Raw genomic sequence first — 13288 nt, forward strand, 5'->3', positions numbered from 1 at the left:
ACCACCACACAGCCACAGGGCCTTGACCAAGTCATTTCTTCAGGGCTCTTTTGAAAAGAAGCGTCCCTGGTGGTTTCATTCCAGTGTCCCTTACAGCGTTGATGCCCCAGCTGGCAAGGTCCCTGCTGGCTGGTTGGCCTGTGCAGGAAATATGGTTTGTTCTCTGGTTGCTCAGGCCTGGATGGGGCTGCTGGGCTCAAAAGGGCCCAGGGCGATGGCAGCGGGGAGGGAGAGCACCACCGGTTGCACTCAGAGCTCTGTGCTTCCCTCCTCAGGGGAGGACAGGGTTCCAGCAGCTGGGTGCTGGCTGCAGAAGGCACCTGAGCTGCCCCACTGCCGGCTGCGAGAGTGAAGCTGGGCGTCTGGGTGTGAAGCTCATCTAGTGACCACTGAGCACACTTCCCTGCACCCATGCCTCCCTTCGGGAACACTCCTGGGGTGGAGGGGCCTGGGGCAGTGGGGGGGGGACACAGATGGGGTTTGTTAGGACCAAGCAGTGTGGGTCTACAAAATACTTACTTTTTATTTTCATTTTTTGGCCAATGTTTAGAAAATTGGGAAAAAATTTGCATTAGAAAAATCTGGATTTCTGGCAGCTCTTGAATCAGAATTTCCCTCGGGCAAGGCTCGGTGCATGTTCCCACGGGGGAATTCTGCCGGATCCCTGAAGCAGCTGCAGAACACCCATGCCACCAGCCCCGGGAACCTGCCCACACACTGTGCCACCTTGCATCTGTGGACTTGTTAGTCTCCAACCAGGTCTTAGGCCTGGTGACGAACCTGCCCACCTACTGTGTGCACACTTGCTATGGCTATGATTGCTTACCCAGGACGGACTCTGGACACCACATGGCAAAAAAGAAAAAAGAAACGAAAAGCTGTAAATTATGGCTAAGAAGAGCAAGTGCTTAGTCAGAACAACTGAGAAGCTCCATCTGCAGCATTAATTCAATAACCTAGCACAGAAAACAACAGAAAATGGCATTCTGCTCAGCCTTTCCTCAGAGACTATAAAGCCAAGTTTCAATGGCCACGTTCTGATCCTGAGTTCAGCACGACAAGAAAAAATGCTCAATAGTCAAATAAAGGGAGGACAAGTCCAAAGGGAAGGTATTATTGTCAAGTATCATAAAAAAACAACAACATTCCAGGAAGGAAATTTATCCCAAGAAATGAAAGCAGTCTGAGCTTGAGCGGGAGCAGGTGAAGCTGCCAGGGCCCTGATGAGGCCTCTGAGGTCCCAGCCTGGCCACTGCCGGTGCCCCAGGCTCAGGACTGCTTGGTGACAGGTGGACGCAGCTGGCAGGCCTTCCAGCAACATGGCTAGGTGCAAGGCCACCACCTTAATGACGTGTCAGAGGGAGCTTTCTGCTCTGCTCCTTCCTCTTCAACAAAACAGCTCCTCCTGGCACACTAGGCCAGGCCTGGAGATCCTGTCTGAACTCCAGCCTCCTGAGGAGGAAGAGATTGGGAGGATTGTGGTTCTAGCCCAGCCAAGTCAAAACGTTAGGGAGACCCCCCCATCTTAACCAGCAAACCAGTACTGGCGCACGTGCCCGCTGGACAAGAGGATGATGCGCTGGGTAAATAGTGAGGAACTGTATCTGAACAATAACCTACATGCAGAAAAGGCTGGAGGCCTGGCTAGAGCAGTGGAGCTGGAACTCATGTCTGTCCCTTACACCCCAGTGTCAGCCAGATAAATACCTAAAAAATAAAATAGATGTTAATGTCATGCCACTTCTGCTTCCTCTCAGATTCCTGAGTAGTTCTCACTCCTTACCACAGACCATCTCCCTCGGAGGGGTTTCATACCTTTAACTTGCTCCTCACCAATCCTTCCCTTCCTTTCTTCCATACTTTCTCCCTCCATCCCTCCCTGGGTAGTATTTTGCTTCCTGGAGTAGCTGGCATGTACCTGCTGATGTGCCCAGCACTTCCCACTGAGATGAGACCTAGAAGCCCAATCTTCCCACTTTTAGTCTCCCATATAGCTGGGATGATAGATGTGAACCGCTGCACTCCATTCTTCTTTGAGATGAGGATCCTGTGAATTTTTTGCCTGGGCTTGCCTCAGGACTTTCCCAATCTCTGTGGCCCTAGTAGATAGAATTACAATTGTGATCCAATAGTTCCTAGCCTGACCCCTATTTGGTGCGCCTCCATTCAGCTTTCCCAGGAACCATCCTGGGAATGGGGCCATCTGTTCTGTGAGTCCCTGTGCTGCTCACACTCATGGCTGCATGCTCAGGTTCTAATCGTCAGGGTTCTGAGAAAGGTGTGCTAAGTGCTCAAGGTCAGGGGCCTTGAAGGGATCCCATTAATATATGTGACCCATATTTTACTAGCCCTCATCTGCTCTGCCCTCCAAAAGTTTCTCCAAAACAGAGGGGCCATGTTTAATGAGCAGAAACACAACATACCCAACTGAATTGGAGGGCTGTATTTCCAGTGTGGCACATCTGATGTCCTGTACTCTTCCTGTCTGTCTGTATCTGCGAAGCCTACTCCACAATCAATTGAGCAGTTGAATTAAACAGTCCTCCTGATCAGCATGGCGTTGTCCTGAAAACAAAGTTCTAATCCTCCCATTCCACAACCGGGCTTTGTGAGTTCTGGGAAGAACAGAACACATTTCAAAGTGGTTGCTAGGTGGTAGATCTCCAGTCAGGGAAAAATGTTTCCTCCTCTGTTAATGCTGCAGGACCTGAGCAGTGTGGTAGTGACCCCGGTGTACACAGTTTAGAGAGACTGACTGTTAACATGCTTTCATTCTTCCAATCTAAAGTCTATGGCAAACCTGAGTTCAAATAACAAGTCTGAAAAGCTTTATCTTGAGAGCCAAATGCCAGAATACCTAGGTAAACACACAACCAAATAACCCAGGGGCTTAGTTTATTTCAGCTATTTTTTTTTTCTGCTAGAGTTCTGAGTTAGGTAAGACTGGATTTCTTCCAAAGAAATCTGGGCAAGAGAAAACTTGAAAGGCCTGGTCTGTCTTAAGTATTCCCACGTGATTCCTGATACAATTTTACCTGGAAAACGGAATGCACACACCAGAATTTGTTTTATCTTGAGTTCTTTTGCAAATTCCAAAACCTTCACCCTGAAGGAACAGCAAGAAAATAATCTTTCTTTGGGGCCTCTTTGTTCATGTTACTTACCTGGTTTCATGAAACAGGAGTTGTGATTCTGTACACACACACACACACACACACACACACACACACACACACACACACACACACACACACACACACACACACACACACACACACACACACACACACACACACACACACACACACACACACACACACACACACACACACACACACACACCTGGCTGTTTTGCTCAGCCAGAGAAAGCAGGGGGAAAAGCACTGAGGAGTAACTGCCCAAAGAAGGGAGATGTAAGCAACAGCGCCTGTGAGCTAACTTCCAGAGAGGAGCAGGCCAGCTCAGAAGATGTCTCTGCAGCAGTTTACCATTGACTGGCCGTTGTTAATGCAGATAGAACCCAGTGAAACTCTGTTTGCTCCTGTCTTCAATGTGTTGGGTTTTGCCTTTTTAATTTATTTTTTATACTGGTCCTCGGGCTTGAATTCAGAGCCTAGGAGCTGTCCCTGAGCTTTTGTACTCAAGGTTAGCGCTCTACCACTTGAGCCACATCTCCACTTTCGGCTTCTTTGGTAGTTAGAGATGGCCAGGCTGGCTTTGAACTGCAATCCTCATCTCTCAGCCTCCTCAGTAGCTAGGGCTACAGGCATGAGCCACTGATGCCTGGGTTTGACTGTTTTTGATGAACAAAAACAGCAGTTTCACAGTTTCTTAGTAGTGTTTATGGTCCAGTCCATGGGGATACCTAAGCTTATCTGCATAACACAATAAACTTAATGGCTGGGTTCAAGAAGAACCTAGGAAGGAAGCAGAGACTTCAAGAGGAGCAAGGAGGGAAGCAGGGACTGAGTGTAAGAGAGAATTTTAAAATGTTGTTCTGCCTCTTTTTACCAAAAGCATTCATCAAAAAAATTACAGCAAACAATACAAAAACCAAAACCACCAGGAAATGACTATTGAAAGAACTGAGGATTCTATTCCAGCCATACCATGAGCTCAGAGGAGAGACAAATGAAAAAAGTTACTGCTCAGAGGAAGCCATGTAATTCAAAGAACTCCCAGAGCAGCCCTGCAAAGTTTTCTCTCCACTAACATTGTGGTTTATCTGGAAACATAACCACTCCAAATAATGATAGTCTTTGGAGGTTCACCACATCAAATCTGAACGATTCTCCCTGATCCTGGGCTAGCCAACAGCGTGCTGCTCTGGGCAGAGGTGACCAGACAGAACAAACCATTCCTTACAGCAGGTTTTAAGATCTCCCTTAGGTTCCCACCAAGAGTTCTCTTGGCCATTTTCCATGAATTCTGACCCTTTTCTCATTATAATCATTTTTTTCTTACCCTGGAGTTAGAAATGACAGGATTTTATTATATTCGCTATTCCAAGCAAGGGGAACATTAACTGAAAACTGAGTTTTCTGCAGTTACCTGGCCAGGTCTTTTCCAGGCCGATTCCATTCCTAATTTCTGTGTTTTGCTTTCTGAGCCACGAGGCCAACCACATCTAAATTGGTCTAATCTGTACCAGTGCTCCCCAGCTGTGTTGGCAAGGAGGCACGACTTTTGTGGTTGAGGAATCCGTGGTCCTGGGGGGTCACATGACTTGTCCTCATTTCCACAGCTGGAAAGTGGTAAACTCAAACTGAAACCCACTTCCAGACTTCCTGACAAACATCTCCAGTACTGAAACTAAAACTGCTTATTTCTCCCCCGCATTCTAGCTTCTGCCCTATTTTCTCCTTTTTTTCATTGCCGTAGATGCTGCTCTGCTCTCTGGGTGTGTTTTCCATGTGCCCTGCAAGGTGGAGTCCACGTCCATCAAGTGTGAAGGTGTCCCTGCAAAGAGATTAGCTGGCTATTGCCATTCACATTAAATTCAGCTCAATGTTGGGCTTCCCACCCCAGATATGGATGAACTGAGCGGTGTTGCTAACAACAGACACTGCTCCAGGCTGGTCTTTCTTGGAGGACCACAGCAAGCCTCAGCATTCTTCACCACTGTACTGGGAGCTAGCCCTGGGCCTGCAGCCAGCAAGCAGTTGAGTGAGTTGAGGCACTAACAGGATTCTTCATGTACCTTGTCCTTCCTTTGGCTTTTAGGGTCCTCTTCCTTCTTGGAAGACCTTTCTTGCTCTTCCTGTTGATAATTCTGATTGTTACCCTATAGTGATCAACCTATTATAAAAGAGTTGTGAGAAATAGAGAAAGGAGCCAGTCCGACTGCTGATGCTTACATTTTCAAATATCATAATGAAAAATGGACTCACCATTGCAACATGGTGTAGTAGCACTGACACAGGCTCTCTGTGCTTTCCTGGCCTCCCCTGTGAAATGAAGAGAGTTCTTACCTCATAAGTGATGCGGCCTGGATGAGTTAAAAAATCTCAAATTCTAAAAAATGTTTTTTAAAATACTGTACAGTGTATGTCATTATTGCGTTGTTGAAAGTCTCCTTTTATGAACTTCTTTTTGTGCAATGAGAGCTAGTCAATTCCAAAAATCCCCAGGGAGCTTTCTAGATTCTTCTTTGCCATTTTGACCTATGACTCCAAAGTCTCAGGCATCAGGGACACAATCTGATCCAGAACGTTGGACATTTGAGGACCAGAGGATTGTGGACTCAGGTGGTAGCCTCCACTGCCTCGACCAGGAAAGGCCGCAGCTCGCTGTGGGCCCAGGCAAGGCCCTGACCAGGCTAGGCCGTGGCTTGCTGGCCACCCCAGAGGACCCAGATGCTCCTGCTGAAAAAATGCCAAAGCAGCCACAGACCCATGAGAAACAAAATTAATAAAAGTTGTATTTTATGTCACTGTCTGGCAACTTGTTTCACAGTAAAACAAAACTAAAAGATCACTTTCGCTTTGGTGTCCACAGGTAGAAATGGTAAAGCTGGTAAATGGTAGAAATCTGGTCAATATTGAAAATCTAAGCTCTAAGTACATATACATATTATTTTCATGATAGCAAATAACTAGAAAACGCAAAGCACATTAGTATAATGTGTTCAGAGGCAAGTCTTTCACTGGTTGGCATTTTTTGGAAGTTATACACAAATAACTACATATTAATTATTGTGACTTTTTTTTGGGGGGTGGGGGGCTTGTACCCTGGGCCTGAGCACTATCCTTGAGTTGTTTTTGCTGAAGGCTAGTTCTCTACCACTTGAGCTGTGGGTTCACTTCCAGCTTATTTGGTAGTTTAGTGGAGAAAAGGGTCTCACAGACTTTCTTGCCCTGGCTGGCTTTGAACCTTGATCCTCAGATCTCAGTCTGTTGAGAAGCTAGGATTACAGGTATGAGTCACCAGCCCCAGGCTGAGTGCCACTATTTTTGATGGTTGTGTGGCTCATTAACTAATTTCCTACCATAAACAGCCAGTTTTTAAGTTTTTAAGTAAGGCAGGTGCTCTGCCACTTGAGTTATACCCCCTGCCCTTTTTGTTTGTTTTGATTGCTTAGGCTGAATATATTTTTAGTATCAGTGTATTTCTGTAAGGGAGATTGGTATCCTCTCTTAAATGCTGCTTCTCAGGCTGTTCATATTTCCTTTCTTTTTCCTGATTATTTTCCTATTAACATTGTTATCCTAATATACATTTAAATAATCTTAAATTTCCATTTAATATTCCTAAAGTTTTGCGGATTTATGTGTTTTTCACTAATGCAGAAGGACTGTGCTTTTTAAATGATCACTTGGCCCATGTTTCCTCTTATTTCTGAGAGCAGGGTCATTGGGGAACAAAGGCAGTGCCAGTTGCTGTCCTGTCCGGGTAACACTAGACCCGTGGTTGGGTGCAGCACACCACCTTCTCACACACTCATCTCATGCAGCTCCTACATGTTCTGAAGGTAGGCTGCTGGGGAAAGCCGGTTCCTGGCTGTTCCTGTGGACAGGCGTGGGTGTGACTGGGCGTGGGGTGTGACGAACGCCTCCAGCCAGGTACCTGTGGATGGACATGGACGCGTGGCTGGCTTTCCCTGCACCCGCCAGGGTCCCGCACGCACAGGGAGGGCTGATCTTGACGCCAGGCTCACCAGGGAAGCGCTGACCCGGGCGCTCCCGGGCCGCGGTTCTTCGCCCTAGGCCTCCTGGGAAGTGGGACCAAGGAGCCAGAGCCACGGCTCAGGTCCGGGCCAGCCCGCCAGAGGCCCAGCCTCTCCTCCAGCGGACCATCAGGAGCCGGAGGGCACCGCGGGGCGCTAGGCCCAGGACACTCACAGGCACGCGCAGGCAACATATGCACATGCACGTGCGCACACAGGGGCGCGCGGAGAGGGAGGGCAGGACGGAGAGAGGCCCGAGAGGCCCCACTTGGGCCTCTCACCAGACCTGGCTGCATCCCTGCGGATGGTGGAGGGTGGCGGGCAGTGGTCAGGGCTCCGGGCCGGGGACCCCCCGCTGTAAGCGGGGAGGGAGGCCGGAGGGGGGGGGAGGATGGGGCCTGGGCGGGGGAGGACGGGGCCTGGACGGGGAGGATGGGGCCTGGATGCGGGGGGGGGGGAAGGACGGGGCGGGGGAGGACGGAGCCTGGACAGGGGAGGACAGGGTGCGGAGGACGGGGCGGGGGCCCAGCTCCTCAGGCCACGCTGCTTCCCGGTGCAGCCTGCTGTAGTCACCGCGGGAACCGCGAGACCGCCCGCCCCACGCACCGCGGGGACTGCGGGACGCACTCACATGGCGTTGTGGAGGTCTGCGGGCTCCGGGTCACGTGGGGTCACGAGCCCTCGCTCCTTCCCACGCAGTGTCTTGATCACGACCCCACCTCCTCCACCTGTCCCCGTTAGGCCACCAGCTCGGGGTCTGGTTCTCGAACCATCAGGAACTTGCCCGGTCCGCCTGGCTCCGGGACACGCGTGGAGGGAAGGGGCCAAGACGAGGGGAGGGAACGGCGCGGCTCCCGCGGAGGGGCGGGGCCGAGACGAGGGGCGGGGACTTGAAAGGGGCGGGGTCCTGTATCTGGAGGCGGGGACTATAGGGGGCGTGGCCGGGCGTGGATTATTCTAGGGGCGGGAACCGCGCGGCTCACGGTGGGGAGCGGGGTCTGGTCTACACGCTGGAACCACACGGCTCCTGGGAGGGACCGGGCCGGGACAGGGGCGGGACCTGGCCTAGAGGCGGGAACCACGCGGCTCCTGGGAGGGGCGGGGCTGGGACAGGGGCGGGACTGGGCGGGGCGGGGCCGGGACAGGGGCAGGGCCTGGCCCAGGGGCGGTGCTGCCCGCGGGGCGGGGCCGGCGCCGCGGGCGGCGGCAGCGAAACGCTGTGGACTGCGCGGCTCCACGATCCCGACCGCAGCCAGCCACCGGCGGCAGGCCGTGCTCCTCGGCCGGGTCTGCGCGCCCTAAGGGGTAACGCGGACAGCTGGGGCGCCGCCGGCGGGATGGCAGCGGAGGGGAGCGTCCTGCGGCCGACTTGTTGAGGAAGCTGGACTCGTCCGGAGTTCCGGGCGGGTCTGTTACTGGGCGAGCGGCGCGGGTGGTCGCCGGGTGCGGCGGGGCGCGGTGGGGTCGGGTCGGCCCGCCCCGGCGGCGCCCGCCTTCCTCCGGGCCGCGCGGTGTAAACCGCGCAGTGAGCGGTCGTGTCCCCGCCGCGGCTCGGCGACCCGGCTCGGAGCCGGGGCCCGGGACCGGAGTCGGGGGCGCGGAGTTCCGGGACGGCCCACCTTCCGGGCGACACCGGGCTTCGGTGCCCGGCTGACCCCGAGGCCGCGCCATGGACGGCGAGAGCCAAGTGGAGGCGCGGGGCCCCAACGCGGCGCCGCTGTGGCGGAGGCGGGCGACCCCCGGGCCGCAGCCGCCGAGCTGGAACCGGCCGCGGCCGCGGTCCTACCAGAGCGCCGGCGGGCTGCTGGTCACCGACTTCCCGCTGGAGGAGCTGGGGGCGCTGCCCCGGGGCGGCGGGGCGGACGGCGGGGCGGACCGCCAGCAGGGGCACGGGAGCCCCCCGCTGCCCAGCGCCCCTCGCGGCTCCCCGGAGCCCCGCGCCCCCTCCCCCCGGCCCCGCCGGCCCCGGGCCTCCCGCGCAAGCCCGCCCGCGAACGGCGCCGTGAGCCCGCCGCCGCCGCCGCGGACTCCCGGGGAAGACCCCGCCGGGGCGCCGGCCGCCGGCCTCGCCGTGCCGCCCGGTGGTGCGGGGACGCAGGACCCGGGTCGGGGGCCCCGCAGCCCCGGCCACACCCCCCCGCGGAGGTGCCGGGACGCTGACTCGCCGTCCGCGGACTCGCCGTCGGGGTCGCCCGCCCCGGATCCGGACCCGGACCCGGACCCGCCCCGCGAGCCGCCCGCGGCAGTGCTGAGCACGCACAGCCCGGCCGCCCTCAAGCTGGGCCGGCGGCAGATCATCCCCAGGGCGCTGGCCTCGGAGAGCCGGGGCGGCCCGGGCGCCGAGCCCCACCGGAGGGCGCTCAAGGTGCGCAGCCTGGCGGAGGCACCCGGGGCCGGAGCCGCGGACGTGGATGCGGACGTCGCGGAGCGCGAGGCGGACAGCCCGGGGACCCTGCGCCGGGGCCTGCGCTCCACCTCCTACCGCAGGGCCGTGGTCAGTGGCCTGGACTTGGACAACCCCACCAGCTCCAAGAAGAAGAACCGGCTGTCCCAGCCCCTGCTGAAGGCTGTGGCGGAGGACCGGGACAAGTTCTCCAGCCTGGGCCGGGTCAAGGTGAGGTGGGTGGGCGCGCGCGGCGGGGCCCCCGGGTAAGGGGTTAATGCAACTTCATGGAAAGAAGGGAAGCGTCCTTGTCTAACTTCTGAACTAAGGTCTGGGGACCAGAGCTTTCCAGCACGTGTAAGAATCGGCTGCAGACCCATTCAGAGAGCCAAAGGGGTGGCCCGCCCCCGCACCCCGCGGCGGGGGGTGGGGGTGTGTGGCACAGGTCAGCGTTGGCCCCCGTGTCAGCCTGCTCGGTCACTTCTGCTATGCTCCTGGTTTCCTGACCAGTTTTAAAACCAGTCACAGAAGATCTGGGATACTGTCATTTTCGGTGCTTTTGTCACCATGGCCTTTGGTTCAGCACCCCCCCCCTCCCTCCCGCTTTCTGCCCATTAATCCTTGGGTGTGTTTAACAAACGACTAGCTCAGAACTTCAGATCAGGGTACAGAGTATTACTGCCTGCTGTAGCCCAGGAGTTGCACTCACTTCTGTGCCCCAGATGAGGACCTGCAGGTGGGGAGGGGCACGGGCCTCTGCTGTCTTCCTCAGGGGACCACAGCCCTGCCGCCTTGCTGAGTGCAACCACAAAGAAGTTACTTTACTTGTGATAGCTCTGTTTTATGTGGACTCAATCATACAGTTTGCTTTGCTTTCTTCTTTCTTTCTCTTTTCTTTTTTTTCCCCTGCTTTTCTTGTCTCTTAGAAAAAAATGCTGAAAGGACAAGGAACGTTTGATGGAGAAGGTAAGCATTTATTTTTCCAGACTTTTACTGTGGCTTCAATGTGGAATATAAATTATTCGTAGAAATCCAACTGCAGAAAAAAAAAACCCACAGGTGATGAATGATATGCCTAAGCTCTTCCCACATTATATACTACAAAGCTGTGCAAGGAGGCTGATTCTTTTTCTACTAATTGCCAACAACATATGAAACATTGGCATTTTTGTATGTTGGTAACTCTTCCAGATAATTTCCATCCCATTTCCTTCAAAACATCAGAAAAAGTAAGAGCAAGTTGCACCTTTTTTTGTTAAAAACTTTGTAGTTGGCATTTGGATCTCATGGCCTGTTTCCTTGAGTCTCATTTCCTTTGATTTGATATTCTCTTCCCCGTATTTCCAGGTTTTATTTTCATTGCTGACTTCCCGTTTCCTTACCAAGTTTCAGCTTTGGAGAAATAGAGTTCTCTTGGCTGACAAACACATCTTCTGAAGGATTTGTTACCTCTGTAGTATTTCTATGAAGGCTTTTGAAAACAAAGGCAGCTTCCACCAGGTGTCAGAACCCTAATCAGATTAGTGGGCATTCTGTAAATAGACGGGTGAAGTGTCCACTGAAGGACTGGAAGAGCCTGTCAGCTGCCCCCTGCTGGGGCTAGAGAGCCCCCGGTTAAGGATTGTAATTACTTTCTGTCATGCTTTGAAATGCTCATGTTTTAAAAGCTTGAAAGAAAGATGGAAACCATACCCTTGGACCAGTAATGCTAATGTGAGACCCCAGAATTACAAACTGTGTAACCTGGATGCTGGCAAGCACAATTCCCTAAATAACTTCTGTGAAGATGGCTTTGTCACTGGAGCATGTAAAGATGACTGGTTTATAAAATTCACTCATTACACCTGTCTTACGACCAACAGTTGCTATGTAGAGAGATCTAGACTAGTATTTTAGCTAGCTGAGGCAAACTCATGGCCCAGATCTTATCATGGAGGGAACTGGAACACAGGGTAATACAAAGAATGTCAAGAACCCAGACAGTTCTTTCTCACATACATGTCTGCAGAGAATACAGGATGCTTAGCAGCTCAGGAAGCAGCATGGGCAGGGCAGCAGTGAGGACCTGTGCCTGTCCCTGTCTGAAGGACGGGTCACCCACCTGCTTCTGTTTGTCAGAGGACTGGCACCGAGCAAAGACCTTCCAAGACTGGAGGGAAACTCCAGCCTGCAAATCTGGTTTTCATATGCAGAACAGTTGGAGAACAACGCAGCCTTGCATGGCCTCTGGCATGGCTTTAGAAAACCATGTGGTTTAGAAAACCAATTGGTGATAGAGGCAGATTGTAAACTCTCCAAATCCCAAATCCATTACCTTCCCCAGTCAACCTGAATCCCCACTCTCTTCTGACTGTCTCCTACCTGAGGAACCATTCTTACCACCTCCCTCCTCTAGCTCCCCCTCCCTCCTCTAGCTCCCCTTGGTCCCCCGCCCCTTCCCCCCACCCCCCAGCATCTCAGGAGTTCTTTTTTTTTTTTTTTTTTTTGGTCGGTCGTGGGGCTTGAACTCTGGGCCTGGGCGCTGTCCCTCAGCTCTTCAGCTCAAGGCGAGCGCTCTACCACTTGAGCTACAGCGCCACTTCTGGTTTTCTGGTGGTTTATTGGAGATAGGAGTCTCACGGTTTCTCCTACAGCACCACTTCTGGTTTTCTGGTGGTTTATTGGAGATAGGAGTCTCACGGTTTCTCCTGCTGGGGCTGGCTTTGAACCGCGATCCTCAGATCTCAGCCTCCTGAGTAGCTAGGATTACAGGCGTGAGCCACCAGCGCCCGGCTTTCAGGAGTTCTTTCCAAGTAACAGGTCAAGTTTTCATTAGGCATCTAAATGCACCCTAATTACTCCCTTAAGTAGTTAGTATTTTACTCTCCAGTCTAAGCAGATCTTTTCTTCCAGTGGACTCAGTTGTCAGGGCAAGATAACAATCCTTACACTGTGAACAAGCTCAGTCTTTTTGTCCCATTCTTCCTCATGGCCAGAAAAAGCCTTGTTGGATGTGGACTGGCTCATCTCCCTAAACCTGCCTTGCACTGTTTAGCCTCAGACTGCTGAGCTGCAGCCCCACCAACCTTACTTCTTTAGAGCTTGCTCTGGCCTCTCAGTTTGTATACTTGCTTTTCCTTTTCTGCATCTCTGCTGCTGACAGACATTTTCATCTGGGGTTTTCTTCTTTGACCCCTCTCTAACCCCCAGCTAGGTTATACTGACAGTCTGATCTCAGGGCTTATGTTTATAAATCCTCCTCCCCTGTGTAGGTGTGTATTTATGTCAGGCTGCTGTGGCCTCCAATAGCTTATTCTCACACTTAGAGTAAAAATCAAAGCTCTTTCCAAGGCACGATCTACCCTTTCCTCCTCTCTCACTCCCCTCCATCCTGTCCATCCCCTCCCTCATGACACGCTAGCCTCTCCAGCCTCCCTGCTCTTCTGTACGTACAGCCTACCAAGCAGATCCTGCCATAGCCTTCAAGCCTGTCATTGGCTCCTGGGAGCTGCTTGTTCCCTGGATTTGCCTGGCTCCCACTCCTCTGTGTCATGTCATAAATGTCCACTGCCTTAGGCTGTCTGAACGATGCTCCTTACCATCTGCATGTCCTCAGACCTCTCCACCCCACCATGACAGATAGATCCACGCCTAAAACACCACCAAAGTTTGCCACATGAAGACTGAGATTTTTTTTTAAGATTTTTGTTCCTCATGCTCCCAGTGTGCAGCAGTGGCTGGCATGCAGAGTCATTCTCTAA

The 13288-nt window shown here is 53.0% G+C and overlaps 1 protein-coding gene across 6 annotated transcripts in view; it reads left to right on the forward strand.

Moving 5' to 3' along the window:
- The first annotated feature begins 8373 nt into the window (after positions 1 to 8373).
- The window catches only part of LOC138837091 (rho guanine nucleotide exchange factor 26-like), a 79115-nt gene continuing 74200 nt past the window's right edge, over positions 8374 to 13288 (forward strand). For 4 of the 6 annotated variants that reach the window (XR_011375175.1, XR_011375174.1, XM_070035876.1 and 1 more), the window contains exons 1-2: positions 8377 to 9779; positions 10475 to 10514. Coding sequence is in view for 4 of the 6 variants with exons in the window: in XM_070035876.1 (XP_069891977.1) it covers positions 8835 to 9779; positions 10475 to 10514 (985 nt within the window). In the remaining 2 variants the exon portion in view is untranslated. Of the gene's footprint in view, positions 9780 to 10474; positions 10515 to 13288 lie in introns of all 6 variants that reach the window. The other 2 variants (XM_070035880.1, XM_070035879.1) reach the window with 2 other exon arrangements.

Source organism: Dipodomys merriami, unplaced genomic scaffold (assembly GCF_024711535.1).
Source record: "Dipodomys merriami isolate MVZ:Mamm:240054 unplaced genomic scaffold, mDipMer1.0.p SCAF_261, whole genome shotgun sequence".
NCBI classification, from domain to species: Eukaryota; Metazoa; Chordata; class Mammalia; order Rodentia; family Heteromyidae; genus Dipodomys; species Dipodomys merriami.